Source organism: Calypte anna, chromosome 17 (genome assembly GCF_003957555.1).
Source record: "Calypte anna isolate BGI_N300 chromosome 17, bCalAnn1_v1.p, whole genome shotgun sequence".
In the NCBI taxonomy this organism is placed as follows: domain Eukaryota; kingdom Metazoa; phylum Chordata; class Aves; order Apodiformes; family Trochilidae; genus Calypte; species Calypte anna.
Window position 1 is genome coordinate 10389299 of NC_044262.1, and position 19534 is coordinate 10408832.

The 19534-nt window shown below is 51.0% G+C and overlaps 1 protein-coding gene across 1 annotated transcript in view; it reads right to left on the minus strand.

The window, feature by feature from the left end:
- The window catches only part of KCNT1 (potassium sodium-activated channel subfamily T member 1), a 63749-nt gene extending 46372 nt beyond the window's left edge, over nucleotides 1-17377 (minus strand). The window contains exons 1-2 of the mRNA XM_030461435.1: nucleotides 17232-17377; nucleotides 5145-5324 (exon numbers count right to left, since the gene is read on the minus strand). Coding sequence (XP_030317295.1) covers nucleotides 5145-5324; nucleotides 17232-17377 — 326 coding nt within the window. The remainder of the gene's footprint in view (nucleotides 1-5144; nucleotides 5325-17231) is intronic.
- Nucleotides 17378-19534: the final 2157 nt, after the last annotated feature.

Genomic DNA, 19534 nt, shown 5'->3' on the forward strand with positions numbered 1-19534 from the left:
CAGCTTCTCCCAGGACTGCAGCTTCCTTGGTTCCTCTTCCATGCAAAGAGGTGAATGGGACTGGCACACAGAGGGATCTCCTAAACCTGGGTACAAGCCTCCCCCAGCACAGCTGGTACAGCCCAAACAGACATTACCTCATCATCACAGAAATAAATCCCTTGAACTTCTAATTTTCCAATTAGCGTCTGCATTTTCCAAATAAAATGAGAAATTGCTCATTAATGGCAATGAAGTGGGGATTCAACCGCAGACGCAGTCAAGGAACCTGAGAGAGGGACAGCAAACTGTTCAGATCCATTAATGTAATGATGTAATTGATGAAGAAGTCACTTGGGGCACTTTAGGATGGAAACTGCAGGGGTAAGATCTTACGAGCTTGACATTTCAGCACTCTGGTTTGCTTGTGCCAAGTATAATCCAACCAACAATTTAGAGCCACCACTTAGTGACAAATTCAAGACACCAGATGTCAGTTAGCAGACAAAGAAGTTTTCAAACTCTATCTAGCCTGGATGTAGAAACTTAAAAGAATTGGCCCCAGTAGTCAAAAGTCTCTTTTCTTGGTTATGCAACATCCAAAAAATCTTTGATTGGGAACAGGACATATTAAAATTTTTATAGAGATGTTCCTGAATTCTTCTGCACAAGCAGTTTTCCAAACATCTTCATCCATCAAATGATTCTTTGCTGATGATTAGCCTCAGAAAAATGCACTTAATCAAAGTGACATCCATTACATCTTGCTACTGTAAATAGGCCTGTGGCTTCTGACGACAATCTTCTGGAAAGCATTCAGACTATTTAAATTAGGCAACAAATAAGCTCCTAATGGCAATTCTCTGAGATACAGTTTCATTTGATTTATGGCTTTGTTTTGTTTTTTTTCCTTTTTATATGTGTACCAACTCCATTGTCAGCACTGCCCAAGAAAAGAGATCAAAACCTGCTGGAGTCAGGACAGCGAAGATCAAAGGGATGCCACAGCTTGTGGTATACAACAATATTTATCAGTTCAGCAGATGTGCTTTCTCAGCTGCCTTTATCAGCAGCACCAGGATGGCCATGGGACAGGAGCCCTCTGTACAGAGCCCAGCACTCAGGGTCCCATCAGGTGCTTCAGGCAGCTCCTTCTCCTCCCTTACCCTTTTTCTGCCACAGGCACTGAGGACTCCCACATCCAGGGCAGCCAGGCACAAGCAGCATTTGTGCCCCCAAGTTTTTCACCTTCTTTTTATTACAGGCTCAGCATCTACAGGCTCAGCAATATAAATTTAACCTTAACTGCTTGATGGCAGTGGCAACACATCAGGGAGGTAAGAGACTAACTCCTCCATGAGGAGCAGGACAGATTGCTTTTGCTGCCCATATTGATGTTGACAGAAGCTTTCAAAAAGAGGGAAAGGAACTTCTAAAGTAGACAGGAATTATACCAGACAAGTGAGGCAACTTCAGTGCTGCCAAAAACAACCTTCTCCCCCCAAAGGAGAAATTCCCTTCAGGTTCTCCCCAGTCAGGTTTATGTCCTGAGACAGCAGGTTGCAGCAGCTGGATATTCAGAGCTGAATGACCATTAATCCTGTGCCTGTAACCTCCAGATATGCCTTGTAAAAATGTCCAGCGTGGTACTTAAATACAGCTGGACTGCCTTCACTGCAGCCAAGCCCCAACTCTCCCAAGTGCCTCGTGGTGGTGAGTTCCAAATATGAATAAGATGTTGGAAGGAGCACTTCCATCTGACACTGCCAGATCCGCTTCTCAAAAGGCTTTTCTCTCTCTGCTGCACAAATCCATTTACCTCCCCCATTCTTCTTCCAGCCAGTCTTTTCCTATTTGCTTCCTGGCTGATTTATTACCATCCTCCACAAAGTGTAATTTGAATTCTCATGTCAATCAATCTACCTGCCACAGAGCCAGCCTCACGTGGTGAGACTGACTGCCTTCACCTTTCACAGTCTGAAAAAGAACAACGAGCCAGGAGCAGCCTGGTTTGCCTGTCCCAACACACAGCCACTGATCAGTTCTTGCAGCTCCTGCTCTCTCCTCCTGCCACACCACAGCCCTCTGCTTGCTCAGCCACCAGTGTTGGTGTCTCCTCAGCACTCTCTGTGATGAGGATGGGTGAATACATCTCTAACAGAAGCAGTTCTAATGAAGAAGAGAGTGGATCAGGCCAAACTGTTTGTGTGAATTTACTTTATGTAGAATTAGAACTTGTAATATATGTTAATGAATTTATGTTCATAACCAGTAGAATTCAGGGATAAACTAAGAAAGAAGTGACCAAAAGCAGATGAGACATACCAAGACCCTAACAGGATTAACTTCTGTCTTGGAGATAATTAGAAGTGTAAATTCTGGCACCACTGAGACGGCTGGGCACTGGGGGAGTGCAAACACAGGCACGAAAGGCAGGATGAGGCTGCCAGAGCTAGCAGATAAGGGGAAGTTTTATTGCAAGGGTCCAATTATCCTCTATAACAAGGGGATGAAGTCATCAAGAGCAAGAGAGGTAAAAAGTTCAACCCTGAGGAAGACTTCGTTACTTCATCTGAAGACCCCCAAAGACCCCCGAACACATCCCCAAAAAGACAACTCCGCCCAGACTCCACCTGTTATGAATATGTATGTAAGGATGATGTAACCTACCCTTTTACTGTATAAATATCCTAACCCTTTCCCTTAACCCTTGGAACTCCTTGTCCAGCGCTAGCTGGGGGTTTCCCCGGATCCAAAAATAAATACCTTTGCTGTTTAAAGACTCAAACTCTGTCTCTAAACAGTTTTGCTTGGCCTTTTTCGGCTTCACTAATTCTCCAGGAGCAGTGGGACCTGGGATCCTCTTGTGCTTCCCACTCTTCCAGCCTTCTGCTGGCACCAGACACCTCCTCACTTTCCTTGCCCGACTATCGTGGGGAGTTTTTCAAAAGCAGATGTTTGAGATGAGAAAGTTTACAGCATCCCTGCTAGAAGTTAATTAGATATTTGGTGCAACAGGTGATTTCCTGCAGTGTTACATCTGCAAGTCCAACGAGCTCTGTTTTACCATTACCAATTCCCAGGCTGTTTTCAGGGGGCAATTTTCCTCAGCTGTGTGACACCACATCCCTGCCAGTGCTGCAACAAACAACAGTTCAGATCACAGCTCTGAGCTGCTGAGCAGGACAACAAAGCCACAAAGGCTTTCTGCTTTTCTTCTGCTTCCCTAAATCAGCTCCTTCCTCAGCCAGTTTGGAACAGACCAATCTGCTGGTGATAATTACACCAGCCAGGTCCTTTCAGCTATAGGATCCCAGGATCATTAATGACTTGGACTGAAGCTGTGGCCTAACAGCAGCATTTCCAAGAGCCTAAGGCCATGGCTCACCTCAATTCCCAGTGAAGCCAAGAGTGTTAAATAGCAAATATGTGCTCAGAGATTGGCCTTGCCAAGCATGGTGAATATTTTCCAGATGAAGGGGAAATTCAAACAAAGGCAGCAGCACATGAAGCCAGTGAAACACAGATAATGTGAGAAATAATGAATTCACCAAGATAACCCAGAGTACCCCCACACTAAAATTAAAGAGAGATTCTGAATCAGAAACACATCTAGATTAAAGAGATGCTTAAGGGGTGTATCAGTGAGAAGCAATAAAAAAAATACAACCTGGAGTTGTCGTCTGTATTTCAGCTCCACTCAAATATTTAAATATGAAGACTATTAAAACACTGAACTCCAAACTTATCATGAGTCTTATCATAACCATTCTGAAATGCAGTTTCTGCACTGGAACTGACATTCTGCCACTCATCTGATGCCACAAAACTATACTAATGTTTCAGTGACTGTTAAAGAAAGCTGGGCTTTAAAATCTTGAGGATCCCAGCCTCATCTTAAGAAATTATTAGTTCTCATTCAGCTGCAGAAGTTAGGAACACTTATTTAGAACATTCATAAATCCGGCATTCCCAAACCCAATTGCAGTTTTGTTTTAGGTTTTTTTTGCTTGTTTTTTTGTATGACAATTTTGTACATTAAATAAATGAAACCACATTTTAATACAGATGCACAGAAAGCTCCATGCAGGAATACCAACCACACAGCAGCTACCCAAAGGCTAACTCACCAGCACCTGAAGGGTGTTGTTTTTTTTTTTTTTCTCTTCCTTACATCTCTCTCTGATTACATCACACAATTAATTGGTGGGAAAAGATGAGAATCTTATTGAATCCCCTTTAGCACTGCAGCTCCTTGATTTTTATGATATGAACAGAGTTGAAGGAAGGGCTGTTCTTGTTCCACTTGATTTAATTGTTGTGCTCATGAAACTCACTTGCCCCTCATGGCATTCCTCCTTTGCCTTAGCTCACTCAAGCTGGCAATGAATCCCTGACAGCCAGCCAGGAATAACAGGCTTGGCACTCAACCCAGAGAAGCCATTTCTCTGGACAGTCCAGGAAAGGGAGAGCTGTTCCACATTCACAGCAGCTCTTTAGAGTCACTCTGCTCCCATCAGCATCCTCAGCTCCAAAGACCACCCCGAGAACAGGCTGGATGAGCGTTGCCTCTCAAATAAACGTGGGCACTCAGCCCAAACTCTACACATGGTTTCACCTAGAGTTTCACCATCCCCTCACCAACTGTATCACACCACAGACAGATGCACCTTTTCCTTATTGCCACCCCCTGATGGAACTCCCGGGCACAGCAGACTCCCCAGTACACCAAACAGCTCCCAACCCTCAGCATCTCTGGCACATCCATCAGCCCCGGAACATCCACGCGTTCTTGTTCGGTCCAAAGCATCCCCGCACACAACTCGCTGCCCTCCATACCCACATCTCCTCCCTTGCCCGGGTACGACCTCTGGTTCCTGCCAACACATCCCAGCACCCAAGGGCTCCGATTCCTCCCGCACCCGTCTCCCGCCGGGCGGGAAGCGGCCGTCAGCACCGCCGACAGCTCCGGCCCCGCGGCCTTCAGCACCGCGGGCAGCTCCGGCCCCTCCGCCCCCCCGCAGCGCGGTCCGCGTGTGTCCCCACCCCAGTTCCTGTCCCCAGCCCCAGCATTATGTCCCCAGCCCCTAGAAGCGACCCCCCAGCTGTGTCTCCGTCCTTCCCTCCCTCCCCCTTCTCGGCGCCTGTGTACCCCCCCCCCGAACCTGTCGTCGCTCTGGAAGTTCTGGTCCCCCAGCAGCAGATCTCGGAAGCGGTACCGGGGCGGCAGGGGCAGCACCTCGGACTCCAGCTCCGTCATCTTCAGGGCGGCGATGTCCAGAATGACCCCGCTCTTGCGGCTCCCGCCGCCGTCACCGCCGCCGCAGCCGCCGGGCGACGAGAGCCTGCGGGAGAGAAAGGGGCAGCGGCAATGAGGAGGGGACCGGGGGGGGTTGCCCTGCCCTGCCCTGCCCACCCCCGCACCTCCTCCGGGGCCAGCCCCGCGCAACCCGCACCCCGGCACTGCCCCGCACCGGGAGCTGCAATTACATTGCGGGGCAGGCGGCGGTGCCCCCCCTGCAGAGCTCTCCCCCCGGGGGCATGGGTGGCCAGGGGCTTTGCCGGCCTCAGGCGACGGGCCGGCGGGGTGGGCACGGCGCGGAGCCCCGTCCCCCGGAGCTCCCCGCAACCCGCTGCGCAGGGCAGCACCGTGCACAGGACATTGGCTCCTCGGCAGGCAAATAACGAGAGAGAGAAAAGGAGCCAATGGAAAAGCGCAATCGCCAGGAGGAAATAAACCCGCTCACAAGATAGATCTACAGCTGACAACCAAAGCCAGATCCACCCCCAGCCCCGCACACCCCCCCCGCCGCCAAGAAAAGTGTGGATGGGAGGCAGCAAGGCGATGGCTCCCCAACCGTGCTGGAAGCAGAAGCACAACCTCCTCTGGGCTGCTGGCACTTAAATCATCTGAACAGCCTCGGTATTAAATGAGAAACTGTGAACACTGATGAGTCAGTCGTCTGTCCAGCTGCCAAGAGTCATGGCCGGGAGAATATATCAGCTGTCCCCTGGCGTGCTGCTGGGGCTGATCAAGGGTGGGGGGATCAGAGTGCCTGGGAGAGAGAAACCCAAGGTGACTGCTCAGGCACAGGCAGCTCTGCACGGCCAGCAAGATGCAGCCTGACTGCCACACAGCCAGGAGATAAAACTTCACCACCTCTCAAACATTTCAGAGGGTTAAGAGCTGCTCTTTGATCTCCCTTTTCAAACCACATCCACCAGCCAGAGCAGGGGTACTACACCCCTCCCCATAGCATCCAGAGCTGCTAATTGCAACAGACTAGGGCTGAGCTGAAGCTGCACAAGGCAATTAAAGCCATTGCATGCTGTAAATCCAGAACACAGACACACAAGGCAAGATGACAGGTCCTGAGCCTTTGGGTTCTGGCTTCATCAGGGACATTTATCCATGTCACGACAGCAACCCCAAATCACAGACCCTTTGTGGAGTGTGGGAGGGACGGGGAGAGTTTGGAAGAGGAGATGTGGTACCTCTGCAGTGAGCTGACTCTTTGTCCCTCACATGTTAACTCTGAGGTGGGAAAGGCTCCAAATCCCACCAGATGCCCTCCCAAGGGTCCCCCCCACAGCCTCTCCATCCCACCCTTACCACCTTCCCACAGCTTCCTTCCAGTGTATGCTACAGGAGCAAGTAGAGGAAAGAGAGCTTCAAGAAGATCAATGCTGAATACAGAAATTCAGGTCTGTCCCTGCTGGCTGCAGAGATGTGATCAGAGTGTCCACAGATCTCCTGCCTTTAACAACTCAGACTCCTGTAAATAACTCCCCAGCTGACCAGGTCCCCAGGTCCTGCTCAGCTGCTGTTCCTGAATTTATGGAAGAACAACCAGCACATGAAATTTCTGCTGAACACAGCTCACAGAAGACAAGGCAACTAACTCCCAGAGCCTAGGATAATTTTCATTGATGCTGTTTGCCACTTAATTCTATACCCCCAGGGCTCTTCAGTTCCTTTTGGTTGCCATACGCACACTACAGACAAGGCTCTGCACCAAGCAACACATCTGTGCAGGGCTTGGGCACCAGGGAGGTTGTTCTGTGTTACACATTGATCCAAAAGTTGGTCTTTAGAGAAATCAAGGCAAACTCCTGCAAACTCAAGGACTCCCCCTGGATCAGCTGATAGGAGCATGGAAGTTCACTGACCACCTTGAGCTTGCATTGCAAAGGAGGATCTGACATTAATTTAGACACAAAAAGGCCATAATTAAGTGTTTTCTCTTGGAGTTCAACCATAATAAACCATGCCACAAGCATACTTTCAACAGCCAGCAAAGTTCCAGCTCAAGTGAGATTTCTTATTGCTGTGAGGTCAGGCCAGCATCCCAGAACTGAACTTTTTGTAGTAAAATCCAGTTATATCATTATCTCCAGAAACACAATTTCTGCTCTATATTTTCATCTGAGTTTCTCATTCCATCCACAGTAACAGCTACATTTTTAATGCATCCCTTTATTCTGGCACATGAAATAATTCAGAATTTTTTAAATTTGGCACATTTGCTTACTCTGGATGAAGGTTCAGTAAAACAACCATTGCACACACCTATGAGACAGATTTTTTTCATCATTTACACAGTCACTTAAAGCCACTGCACACCAGTATCTTGGTAAAAAGTGCACGTGCATTGCACACAGATCTCCTGACATCAGCACAGAGAATTTGCAACCCTCCCTCCAGGAGGAATCTGAGGAATTCTGAGGTGTAGAACACAGGAATTCTGAGCTGTAGAACTGCCACAGCCTCCTGGCTACTTCCTCCAAGCAGTTGTCACATGAAATAAAAATTTCATTGACAGGCTTGTTTATTGCCTAGTCTTCAAACACTACAAAAAAAAAAAAAATTAAAAATTTTGAAAATGTTTTTTAAAAAATCTGAGTGGTTTATAGCTAAATACAGGACTGCAGCTTTATTTTTATCTTCCATTTCCTTCCTTCCTCCAGAACCATGCACCACTACAAACACAGGCTGCAATCAGCATATGGACACCTCAACACTCTTCCACTTTCTTGCTATGACACCATCTCTCCCCCAGCCTGGGCAGCTCCCCAGCAGCGACTGGAACACCAGGAGGGGGACACCCAACTGCTCAGGCTCTGGAGAAACTGGGATCCAGCTGAGTGGGAACCCAACCAGATCTCCCCCATGACCTCTCCTGCTGTGAATCTGCAGCCAGACACCACAGCCACCAACCTCGGGCTTCTTCAGCCAGCTCAGTTCTGCCCTTTCTGCTTCTCTGTTTATTAAAATATATGCAATCATCCTCTATTTGCTTCTCCTCCCACAGCTCTCATGGTTACCGGGTTACAGTTGTTCCCCTCTTTTTGTGTTTTGCTTCTGAGTGACATCCCTGTGGGGTCTCCTAATGGCCTGAGAGGGTGGGGAGACACGCTGCGTCCCCAGCTCCTTCTGCCCACACAGGGACACGAAGCTGCCACAGGCATTGGCACTGCCTGCCTGGCAAGGAGAGACAGTGACACACTGTGAGGAGAGAGGGCAGAGACCAGGGACTACACAAAAAAAACAACAAAAAAAACACAACAAAAAAAACCCCCAAAGAAACCCAAAAGAAACAAAAAAACCCCAAAAGAGCCCCCCCAAAAAACAAAAACAAAACAAAAAACCAAACAAAAACAACAAAAAACCCAAAACAAAAAACAAAACAAAAAACAAAACAAAAAACACAACAAAAAAACAAAACCCCAAAAAAATCAAAAGAAAAGAACAAAAGACAAAAAACATAAAAAAAACAACAAAAGGAACCAAAAAACAAAAAAGCCCCACAAAACAAAAAACAAAAACAAAAAACCCCCCAAAACAAAACACAAAAAACCCACCAAAAAACAAAAAACACAAAAAGCCCAGAAAAACAAAAAGCAAAACAAAAAACAACCAAAAAAACCACAACAAAAAAACCCCAAAAAAACAAAAGACAATAAAACCCCCCCTAAAAAAACCAAAACCCCCCCCAAAACCAAAAACCCCACAACATCAAATAAACCAACCAACAAACCAACTAAATAAAAACCCCAATAACTATCTCCCCAACCACTAACTCCCTGAGCTTGACCTGGAAAAGGGGCATCAGAGAAAGCTGGGGCTCTGTTTTCCTCTATAACACCATTTACTTCACAAACACTTCGGTGTCCATAAGCAGCCACCTTCCATCTCATGTTACCTGTGCCATGGTCAGGGATTTGAGAATTTTTAACTCAAGGAGTCGAACGTGCTCCGAGGGATGTGAACAAGCCCCTCAGAACATCCAAGCCCTGATTTCCAGACCCTCTGAGCAGCTTTGGCCCAAGTCCCACCGTGTGGGTGCAACAGCTCCAGAGCACACCCAGCTCCCCAGAGCAGAGGAAGCCTTGGGTCTCCCAGATTAAACTCCTGCACCCCAGTTTGCAGCTCCAGGGATGTCCCACATCAGGGACTGCTGCTGCTGCTCGAAACTTCCACGGAGCTGCCAGGCCTGGTGACAAATCCATCCACTGCTTGGCTTTCAACATGCGGAGGCAATTTAGCACCACAGGCCTCACCAAAAAATTAACATTTAGTGTATTTCACGTGGAAAATGAACAGGAAGCGTGAGTCAGTGCAAAGCTCCACAAGTCTTCCCCCCGCTGGCAATGCTATTTTCTAGATGATAAAAGTAGAAATTGTACCTTCTGGGTCCAGAGCGGTTTTTTATTTTCTTATTAGAGGACCCGGTATTAGCAACTCAGCCCCACATGGCCCCACTCCTCCTGGCCTGATGCACTTGTAGGCTTTGTACAAGAGGGTGATGCCCAGGAAAGGCAGAGCCACACTGAGAAGTCTTCTTGCTTTTCTTTGATGCCACCAGCGGCACATCGAGCACACAACTGGCAGTGTTCCCAAGGGCTGGGCAGCCAGGGAGGGAAGCCATCCACTCACCCATCCACTCATCCATCCATCCATCCATCCACTCACCCATCTACTCATCCATCCATCCACCCATCCATCCATCCACCCATCCATCCACTCACCCATCTACTCATCCATCCACCCATCCATCCACTCACCCATCTACTCATCCATCCATCCATCCATCCACTCACCCATCCATCCATCCACCCATCCACTCATCCATCCATCCATCCACCCATCCATCCACTCATCCACTCATCCATCCATCCACTCATCCATCCATCCATCCATCCATCCATCCATCCACTCATCTATCCATCCATCCACCCATCCATCCACTCATCCATCCACTCATCCATCCATCCATCCACTCATCCATCCATCCATCCATCCATCCATCCACCCACCCACCCACCCATCCACCCACTCACCCACCCATTGGTGGCCCTGCCAAGGGTGAGGTAGCCAAGGGGAGCAAGGTCTGGCCAACCAGCTCCTGCTCCTGTGCTAGAGGCACAGGTACATGGCATGGCGGGGAGAGGACAGAAGGGATGAAGGATCCCTTGGAAGCTCTTCCCAGACTCCAGTTTAACCCTTCTTACACTACATCCCTCACCCTCCCCTTTGGCAGAGCTGTGGGAGGGCAGGGAAGAGCAGATGTGCAGGGAGAGGAGGAGCACAGAGGACACATCCCAAGGGCCACCCCAAGCAACCTCCCTCTAGCAGCAAGAGCACAGTGCAGGCATTGCTGCAACCCAAAAAATATCCCCCCAACTTCTGACAGCAAACAGGCTCCAGCCTCTCCCAAAGAGGCTCCTGGAAGGAACCAAGGTCTCCAACCCTGCCAGGAAATTCCTGACCCAGCAATCTCCAGGGCTATTTATGGATTACAACATTAAAATACATCTCCCTGGCAGGAGCTGTGCTGAGGAGCACCCAGCTCTACCCCAGGAAGGGCACGACTCTGCTCTTGCCCCAGTGCTGGGTTTGCAGGGTGTCCTGGGAGCACATGTTCATTTCAAAGCAAAATCATCCCTGATGCTCAAGAAATCAAGCAACAAGGAGTCAGGATGCTGGAAGCAAGAAGCCATCCCTCACTGTGGAGCCCCATCCATCCCGGGGGGATTTGGGAGGCTGAGTCCCCAGAAAACCACCCAGCCCTTCCTGACAGGGTGCTGCTGCTGCACAGAGAGAGAACACCAGGCTCATGAGTTATGTCACCCAACCCTGAGAATTCTTACATCTAAACAGATTATTAGACTGAAAAGAGCAACTCACTTGTTCCTGGAGCCAGAGGCCAGCCCTCTCCTGCTTCAGACAGGGAATAGAATTCCTCCAGCCATGCCCAGCAGTCTGCTCCCCTCAGTCACTCTCTCTTGAGCCCAGCCCAGCTCACCCCCCACTGCCCTGATCCAGCCAGGAGCAGGAAGAGGCTCAGAAAGCCCAGTGGGTCCTGGACAGGTATAAGTCTCCCATGAGGATTCTCCTTGTTCCCCACAAATCCTATGGCTCCATCACAGTTCACCAGCAACCTCCTTCCTCCAGCCTTAAAAAGTCCTTTGCTGCTGCCCAGCCTTTTGTATTCCTGGGGCTTCCCCTCCCACATGGACCTTACCAGGGAGAAGCATCACCCTCTCCACATGGGGAGCCAGACCAAACCTTCATCTTGGCAGGTGCCAGGCTGTGAGCAGGACACTGCTGTCCCTTCCCAGCTCTCATCATGATGAGCAAGGAGATGCTCCCCAGGCAGAGCTCGTTACTCACCAGAATCATAATTCACAGGAGGGTACATGGGAGCTCCTCACACAGCATCCTGCTGCTGCCTCCCTCCCCCTCAGCCCAAGTTCTCCTGCCACTGCCCAGGATTTTTCAATCTCATCTATATTAAAAATTAAAAGTAATAAAAGCTGCAAGATCAGGGAAAGTGCTAATTCTTGCTAATGAGCTTCTGGGAAACTTCTCCCTTCTGCACAGCTCCAAACTGCCAGAAGGAGCTCAGGATGAAATACGGAAGAGAAACTTCTCTGTGCTCCAGACCCTTGGTACTGAAAGCAGAAAATAAGAGAGACGTGGGGGGAGGAAAAGTCTTTTCACACTGTTCAAGAGTAAAAAGACTCAGAGATAGAACCCCCCAGGGAAAAGCTTGTCAACTTGCCAGCCTGGGCTGCGACAGGACCAAGGGGGAAAAGTCTCCTGGATTAGAAGACAGGAGACAAACAGAAGGGGAACACTGAAGCAAACATCTCCTGGGGGGTCCTATGAGGCTCTCTGCCGTTCCAGGGATTTAGGAGTGATGTGATGACTGCAAATTATCCAGTAGGGTCAAACCTAAACCTCCCTGTAAAGAGCTGCAGGAGGATTTTGCAGCACTGAGCAACCCGATGAGAAAATGTCAGACGAAAATTAGCATCAATAAATGCCAACTAATCCAAAAGGGACTGGGGGGGGTGTGGAATCACTGTCTTACATAGACATGAAAAAGTCTGCAAATTAGCACTCAGAAGTGAGCCAAAGTCACAGCAGATAACACCACAAAGTCAGAGCTGTTCAGGTGTTAGAGGAGACTGCTGGGCTACAGCTGAACCCACCCCAGAACTACAAACTGAGATTATTCCCCTCCTCAGAGACAGAGCAAGGCAGCAGGGAGAGTGACAGGGACAAAGAGCAGCTTGTGCAAGACTAAATCCATCAGGAGGAGCCTTTAGCCTGGAAATAGACATGATGAAAGGCAGGTGAAATCAGAGCAGGCAAGCGGGGAGCTGAGCACTTCACAGGAGCTGGAGGAACCCAGGGAAATCCCAGGGCAGCAGCTCAGAGGAGAAACAGAATGTTGTCAGCAGACAGAAGCAGAGAAGTCCTATCCTCTTGCAGAGGCAGAAAGCACTGGTAGGTTTGAGAGGGACCAGGCCAGCCCTGGGAGAGGGATCCAGCCATGACTTCCAAGCACACCCCCAGGTACAACCTCCAGCTCAGGATCCCGATCCCTGGGAAGGGATGCTGAAGTCCCTCTCCTTTGTCCTTGTCACCAGCCACTGTCAAAGGACACCAGTGTCTGACACCTGGGCTCAGCCCTAGGCTAGCTCTTGGCCTGCAGAAGGATGAATGAGATGTTCCCCACTCCAGCAAGGTTTGGCGTGGACACAAGAGAAACAGGAAGAGGGTCCAAAACAAATCGCGTGCAGCGCTTGGGAACCAGGCATGGGGGTCAGGAAGAGGTCACTGATGGAGGATTGGGAGGATTCAAATAGATGCTGTAAATATTTTTGCAGAGCAGAAAGAGCCTTAAGCACAGGCAATGACCTACTTTGCTGTTCTCCAGCAAAGGGTGACAGGCGGCCATGCCAGAGCCCCACAGCAGTTTCCAAGGAGGATGTTGAGTGTGTCAAGGGCCTTTGTTAAATGGAATAGCAGGGGGGTTCCTAAACCTCTTCCCACCTCCCCAGGTGTTCTCCCGTGGTGGTTTTCACAGCACAACCCACTGACAGACCCGTCAAGTCCTGGATTTCAAACCCTGCCAGAGCCACAGGCTTCCCTTTCCTGATCATCGAGGAAAACAAGAGCAGAATTCCTTATCTCTGCTGCATAAACACTTTGGAAATATGTGGGGGGTTGATTCAGAGCTTTATGGCTCCCTATAGCAATGTCTCCTGGAACAGCTCTGCCACACTGCCCACGAGCAGCCAAAGCAACAGTTGTTGCAATCCATAAAGCTGACTTTTGGGAAGCTGATAAATGTCTAAGCTTGTCATCTTGCCTGGAGGAACTGGATATTAATGAGATCAGAGTCTGGTTCAGTGCAAGCTCTGCCAAAAGCAGCATCTTCCCATTCATTGCCAGAAAATGGAAAACTTCAAAGACAATGATGGGCTCTCAGCTGCTGGAACCATCCTCAGGCTCAACTGAGAGAGTCCACCTGATAACTTGGAAGTGTACCAGGAGAAGTCATGGGAGAGTCAACCCAAGTCTGGATGAGTGTTTCCACTAAGCAAGATTCAGTTTAATAATTTTTTTTTTCTTTCAATACCCATCTCTCACAGATTCAGATCAGCTTTCCCAGGCTCTCTCATAGAAACCCAGCCCAGGGACTCACCCATCACCTCGAGTTCAGTGAGGACAGGAGGCAAACATCTGGACACAGAGGCTTCCACCAGAGCAGCAGAAGGTACCTGTAGATATTCCCTACTTTGCTGCCCATGCTCCAAATCTTGCTGTGATATCTAGGGCAGAAAAGTGCAACCTGCCCAGCCAGGGGCCTGAGGACAGAGCCCACCACAGCCCAGCTCCTATCAAGCCCAGGCCTCTCCAGCTTCCACTCCATCAGCACATCCAGATCCTTGTGCTCACAGTGCCCAGAGCTCTCTGGTTGCTGCTCTCCAGCCCCAGCTGCTCAAGCACTTGCACTGGAGCAGCCCCTCCAGCTGGACCCACCTTCCCCTCCACGTTCTGCTCCCAAATCCATGGCGAGGAACACAAACCCACCCCACTCTCCTGTTGACTCCAAGTATAAACAGCAGCACTGAACCTACACAGAGCAGGGCAGACAGGCAAGATCTCCTGGAAGAGACATTAAAACCAGACATGAAAAAAAGCCACATACCTCTAATGCAAAGACATGATCTTCCTAAGCAGTTTCTCCAGGGGTCACTGGGCAGGTCACCTTCCTCCACTGTTTTCTTCGTGAAGAAGCCATAGCAGCAGGAGACAGGGGATGGAAAAAAGAAGTCTCCTCTTGCATGTCCTTGCTTCTCCAGCAGGCCTCCTCACTTGTGTAGGATATTTTTGCATGAGCCCTTCCATATGGCTGCTCATCCATCACTGCTTCTCCCCAGAGTGCCCTTACATGGGCAAGGCAGAGGAAGCAGAGCTGCTGCCTGGAGGAAATCCTGCATTCCCCTAAATGACCAACTAGCTCCTTCTACAAACATTTACCCAGATTTCCCAGGAGGTAGGAAAGTAAAATTTAGGCTATTTGTGCCCTCTGGGTGCCAGAAGTGTGTATTTGCTCTCCAAACACTTCCAAGTGCTTTTACAGTTAACCTCTTGTTTTCCAACTAAAGGGACTCTCAGGACCCCTGTCCACCAGGAGGAAGCACACTCAGGCAACCCAGATGGTGGTATTTCTCTTTCAGTAGCTTTTAAGTCACCTCTGGATTTGCTCATCAAGGGGAAAACTGAGGCTTCCATTTGCTGCAAGGGATCCAGCCCAGCTGAAGTCCCTGGAGCATTCAGCAGAGGGTACAGTGACCACGTTACCCATCGTTGCTGCTCAGAAGCTCTCACACCCTTTGCACACACCTTCAGGGACAGGTCTGCTTCTCTGCCATCACACCCAAAGCTAGGACGACATGCCTGGAAGCACAGAGGGAGGACAAGCCTTGTGTAGGGCTCCTGAGCTCCTGTCTGGCCCAGGCACTGTGCACCCATCAGACACAAACCCCACGTCAGACACGGGCTGGGTGCTGCCTCCATGGTCCTTTCCACAGGAGCAGGGTAAAGCCAGGGGAAGGGAGGAAAGATTCTCCCATGCCAGGCAGACAGCAGGTTGTGAAAGGTGGGTGTCCATCCCCTGAAAGAGGACCCACACCCCCAGTTCAAGCTGCAGATGAGGAAACCAAACAACCAGCACGGCCCCTGGGGTCATCTAATGGAGGGGATGGTGTTCATCACTCTGCCTACGCCTGCCTTTCTCTTTAGCCATTTTACAACAATCATTTTCTGCTTTTTCAGCTGAACAGCACTGAAAAAGAACATTAGAGATCCTCTGAGCTAGGGAAACAGGCAGTGATGGGCAGAGCTGCCAAGTCCTGAGGGCTCCAACAAGCTTGTTGAATAGCTCTGGAAGGGCAGCAGAGGGGCTGAAGGCAGAGGCAGGCAAGACAAGCCAGGGAAAGCAATGGCTTTTCAACCTCTGCAGAGCCAAGGGGGGTTAGAAACACATTGAGCTCTATAATAATAATTAGAAAACAAGTCATTTCTACCCAGATGGAAAGAGACGGAAGGGAAGACCTTTGGACAAGAATTTTGTTGTTGTGATTAGAGAAGAATAAATGACCCTGAGCAGTACTGGAGTGTAAGTACCAAGCAGCAATTTGTCTGAGCTGGGCAGCTCCTCCTTTGCCCCTAAGGATGGAGCCCAAACCCTCTGCAAGGTGCTGCCTCCAGCCTGATCTCCGCTCCCCCCAACACAGCTGCGTTTGGTAACCTCCTCAAGGACTCCTTTCTGCAAACACACCAGGTACAGCTGCAAAATGAGGACATCTGCTCTGGTGAAGGCCTCATGGCTCCGCAGCCACCCTGGCATAGCCAAGACAACTCAACACTGTTCTCAGGAACTAGGTGGTCCCAGGTCCCAGTTCAGACACCGTGTCATTGATAGGGGACAGCAGGGGGACACGATGAAGGACTTAATCCCAAGAACAAATATTCAAGGATTTTACCAGTTACCCAGTCAGTAGCAATGCACTGTGAGTTAAAGAGTTCACTGTGTAGACTGTTTCTTCTTTTTCCATCTAGGCTTTTAGGAACACAAAAAGATGGTTTCCCTAACTCATAGTGAGGAGGTGGCAACATAAAAGACCTCAGCTGACCATCCCAGGGCACAAACCCAGCCAAGGTCCTTATCTGCCAAGAATTAATTGATACACACACTTTATTTGCTCAGTTAAGCTGACATTTGGCAAGTGCAACAGTCAGAAGAGCCACACGAGTAAATAGGATCAGATCAAGGCAAAAGCTGTGATGCTTCAGCAACAAGCACTGAGGTGCAACAGCAACAAGCAGAGGTACAGATGTCTGCTGCTGCCTCGGCACAAGAGGGAAGTTGGCATTGGGTCCCTGAGGTCCCCTTCAGCTCTTCACTACCCCACATCCCCTCCCTCGTACTGGACATGATAGCTTTGGTCCAAAACCAGCCCAAACCTGTCGAAATTTGATTGTTTTTTAGGGTTTTGTTTTATTTTTTTTCGGCCGGGCACAACCGAGGGGCAGCACGACCCTTTTCCCATGAAGGACACGACCGGGAAGCATTCGAGACCCCCGAGCAGCCCCAGACCCCCTCTCACTACTCCGTTCTCAAGGCGACGTTGCCCCGAGGACCCAGCCAGGTCTGAAGTGTCGCCGAAACTTTGTCCCAGGCTCGGGGTACAGAAAAGGTGGGGGCAAAGCGGGGCGAGAGTCCTGCCGGGTTCGGGTCTGCTCTCCCCGACCCCCTCACCCTAGAAGGGAAGGGTCCGCCCTCGGCTCTTCACGGCGGCTCCACGGTCACCCCCAACCCCGCGGGTCCCCATAAGGGGGTCACAGGCAGCCCCCCACCCTCCCCAAACCCCAGACCCCCGGCGGGTACCTGTGGGCGCTGCCATCGTCGTACACGAAGGAGCGGTTGGTGTAGCCCTCGGTGCAGGCAGCCGCCCCGTCGGTCGCCCTGCCATCCGCCGGTCCCGCCGCCCTGTAGATCCCCTGCAGCCTCCGCTCCTCTCCGGAGAACGGCATCACCGGAGCGGTGCCGGGGCCCGGAGGGGCGAGGCGGAGCCGAGCATGGGCGCCCCGCGCTGCCGCAGCCGCGGGCACGGGCACAGCCACCGCCGCCGTCCCGCTGCCGGCGGCCCATTACGGCACGGCCCGGGGGCTCCGCATCCCGGGGACGACGCGGCGGCGGCGGGAGAGCAACAGGTGCCGGGAAGTTGCGGGAGGAGGAGGCGGAGGAAGAGGAGGGGGTGGGGGGGGTCCCGCTCTACGCGCACCGGAGGAGCGGCAGCGATCCCCGCACCCTCCCCACCCTCCCCCCCGACCCCTGGGCGGGAGCCGCCGCCTCGTGCTGCCGCCGGGATCCCCCGTGAGCACAGCGCCCCCTGCCGACCGCCCCCGCACCGGCACCGCGACCCCCGGGTACCGAACCCAACCCGGCCCGCACCGGGATCCCTGGGTACCGAACCCGACCCTGTTCGTACCGCCTGCCCCCCCCCCCCGCGCCCGGACCGGGGTCTCGGTTTCCTTTTTTTTTTTTTTTTTAATATTATTATTACGATTTTTATTTTATTCTTGGTTTTACTGTTTTATTCTCTAATAAATGCGCTGAGCACCTGGGGGTTGCGCCCAAAGCCAAGAAGCAGGCCCAGTCCCAGTAGCGGGGGAGGTTCCCGCTGCAGTTGTGTCCCCTCCCTGGTGACAGAGGCGGGGACAGCCTGGAGGCAGCCGGGTGCCTCCAGCAAAGGGTTAATGGCACCGATCCAAGGTCTCCCCTTCAGCATCACCAGGAGGTGCCACCTGTCACGACATGTTCAAGCCTGAAGTGCCCCAAAGCTGAGCACCCCCCGGGGGTGTCCAGTGCAAACCCCTCCCCGCAGACTCCCGCTGGCCACCGGGAGGACTGAAGTGGCCCCACGGCGGGGCTTCCAGCTCCGGAGAAACGTGGCCGTTCAGACACGCTGGGGTTTACACTTCTCCCTAGGACCAGAGCTCTGCTTCCTCTGCAGCAGCTCTTCCCTTCTCCCTCTCCATCTGGCCTCTCCTACAGCAGGAACCATTTGAGAAAAAAACCCAATTTATTACTCCCTGGGTGATGCTGCCCGACCCATCATGTTTTTAAGTCGTTATTCTTCATTCACTAATTGCCACGGATTACGGGGTGCAAAATGCTAACGTGCAGCTCTGCCAGGAGAGGGGTGGGTGGGTGGCACAGCAGCACATTGACATGCCAGGTGATAACACAGGCGTGGAGGAGGAATTATTTTAAACTGTTACGGTGGGGGTGGGGAGAAAAGATAAATGAAAAGGGGAAGAGAAAGAGCCAGAAGAAGAGAACAATCCCATCCAAAGGCTGCAGCTCCTGTAGCCCAGTCCTACCCCATGGAGTCGCTGGTCCCGCCGTGGAGCAGGGGTTCCAGCTGCTGGGCACAGGGACAAACTGTCCTGGTGATGGCATTTGGGGGTATCCTACCTGAGAAAGGCAAGCCCTTGCTTGGCCACCCCCAGGTCCACGTGGCAGGATCCATTCAGCCCTGTGGGATGTGGAAAGGATGGGCTGGGGCTTTCTGTGAGCCCCAGGATCTGCCCTCAGCTCCTGTTGCACCCCACAACTATGGGCAAGACTTCATTTTGGGGTACATCACCCCCCACCCCCATCAAACCCAGGGTGAGGAGCTCCCCAGGAGAAATTTTCCAACCTGGCATCAGCACAGCTGTGGGGTCAGCAAAGCAATGCCTGAGCTGCTCCCAGCCACAGGGATTGTCATGGACCTGAATGTGATTAACAGGGAATTCCATCCAAGACACAAATGCTTCAGATGATGGGGGTGGCAGAGGAATTTCAAATGAACCCTGGAAGTGCCAAGGCATGAGCACAGCCTGCCTTGGGGATGGCAGGACAGCCTCACAGCCCACTGAGAAAATTTCCACAAGGGAAAAAAATCTGGTCTAGTGCAGAACAGGCAACTTCTCATTCAAGTTGAGCCCTTGGTGGGGAGATCACCACTTAAGAACCAGTTCAGCCCAAGGGCTGGAACCTGTGGCCTTGCAGATCAACATTTTTCCCAATCTCCTGCTCTCTCCACCCAGCTGGGTGTTCATGAGGCTGAGTGAGGCACCTGCAGCACACACAGAGGGTTTCAGCTGTCTCAGTCGAGGAATATCATGGTTGGTAGTTGTCAA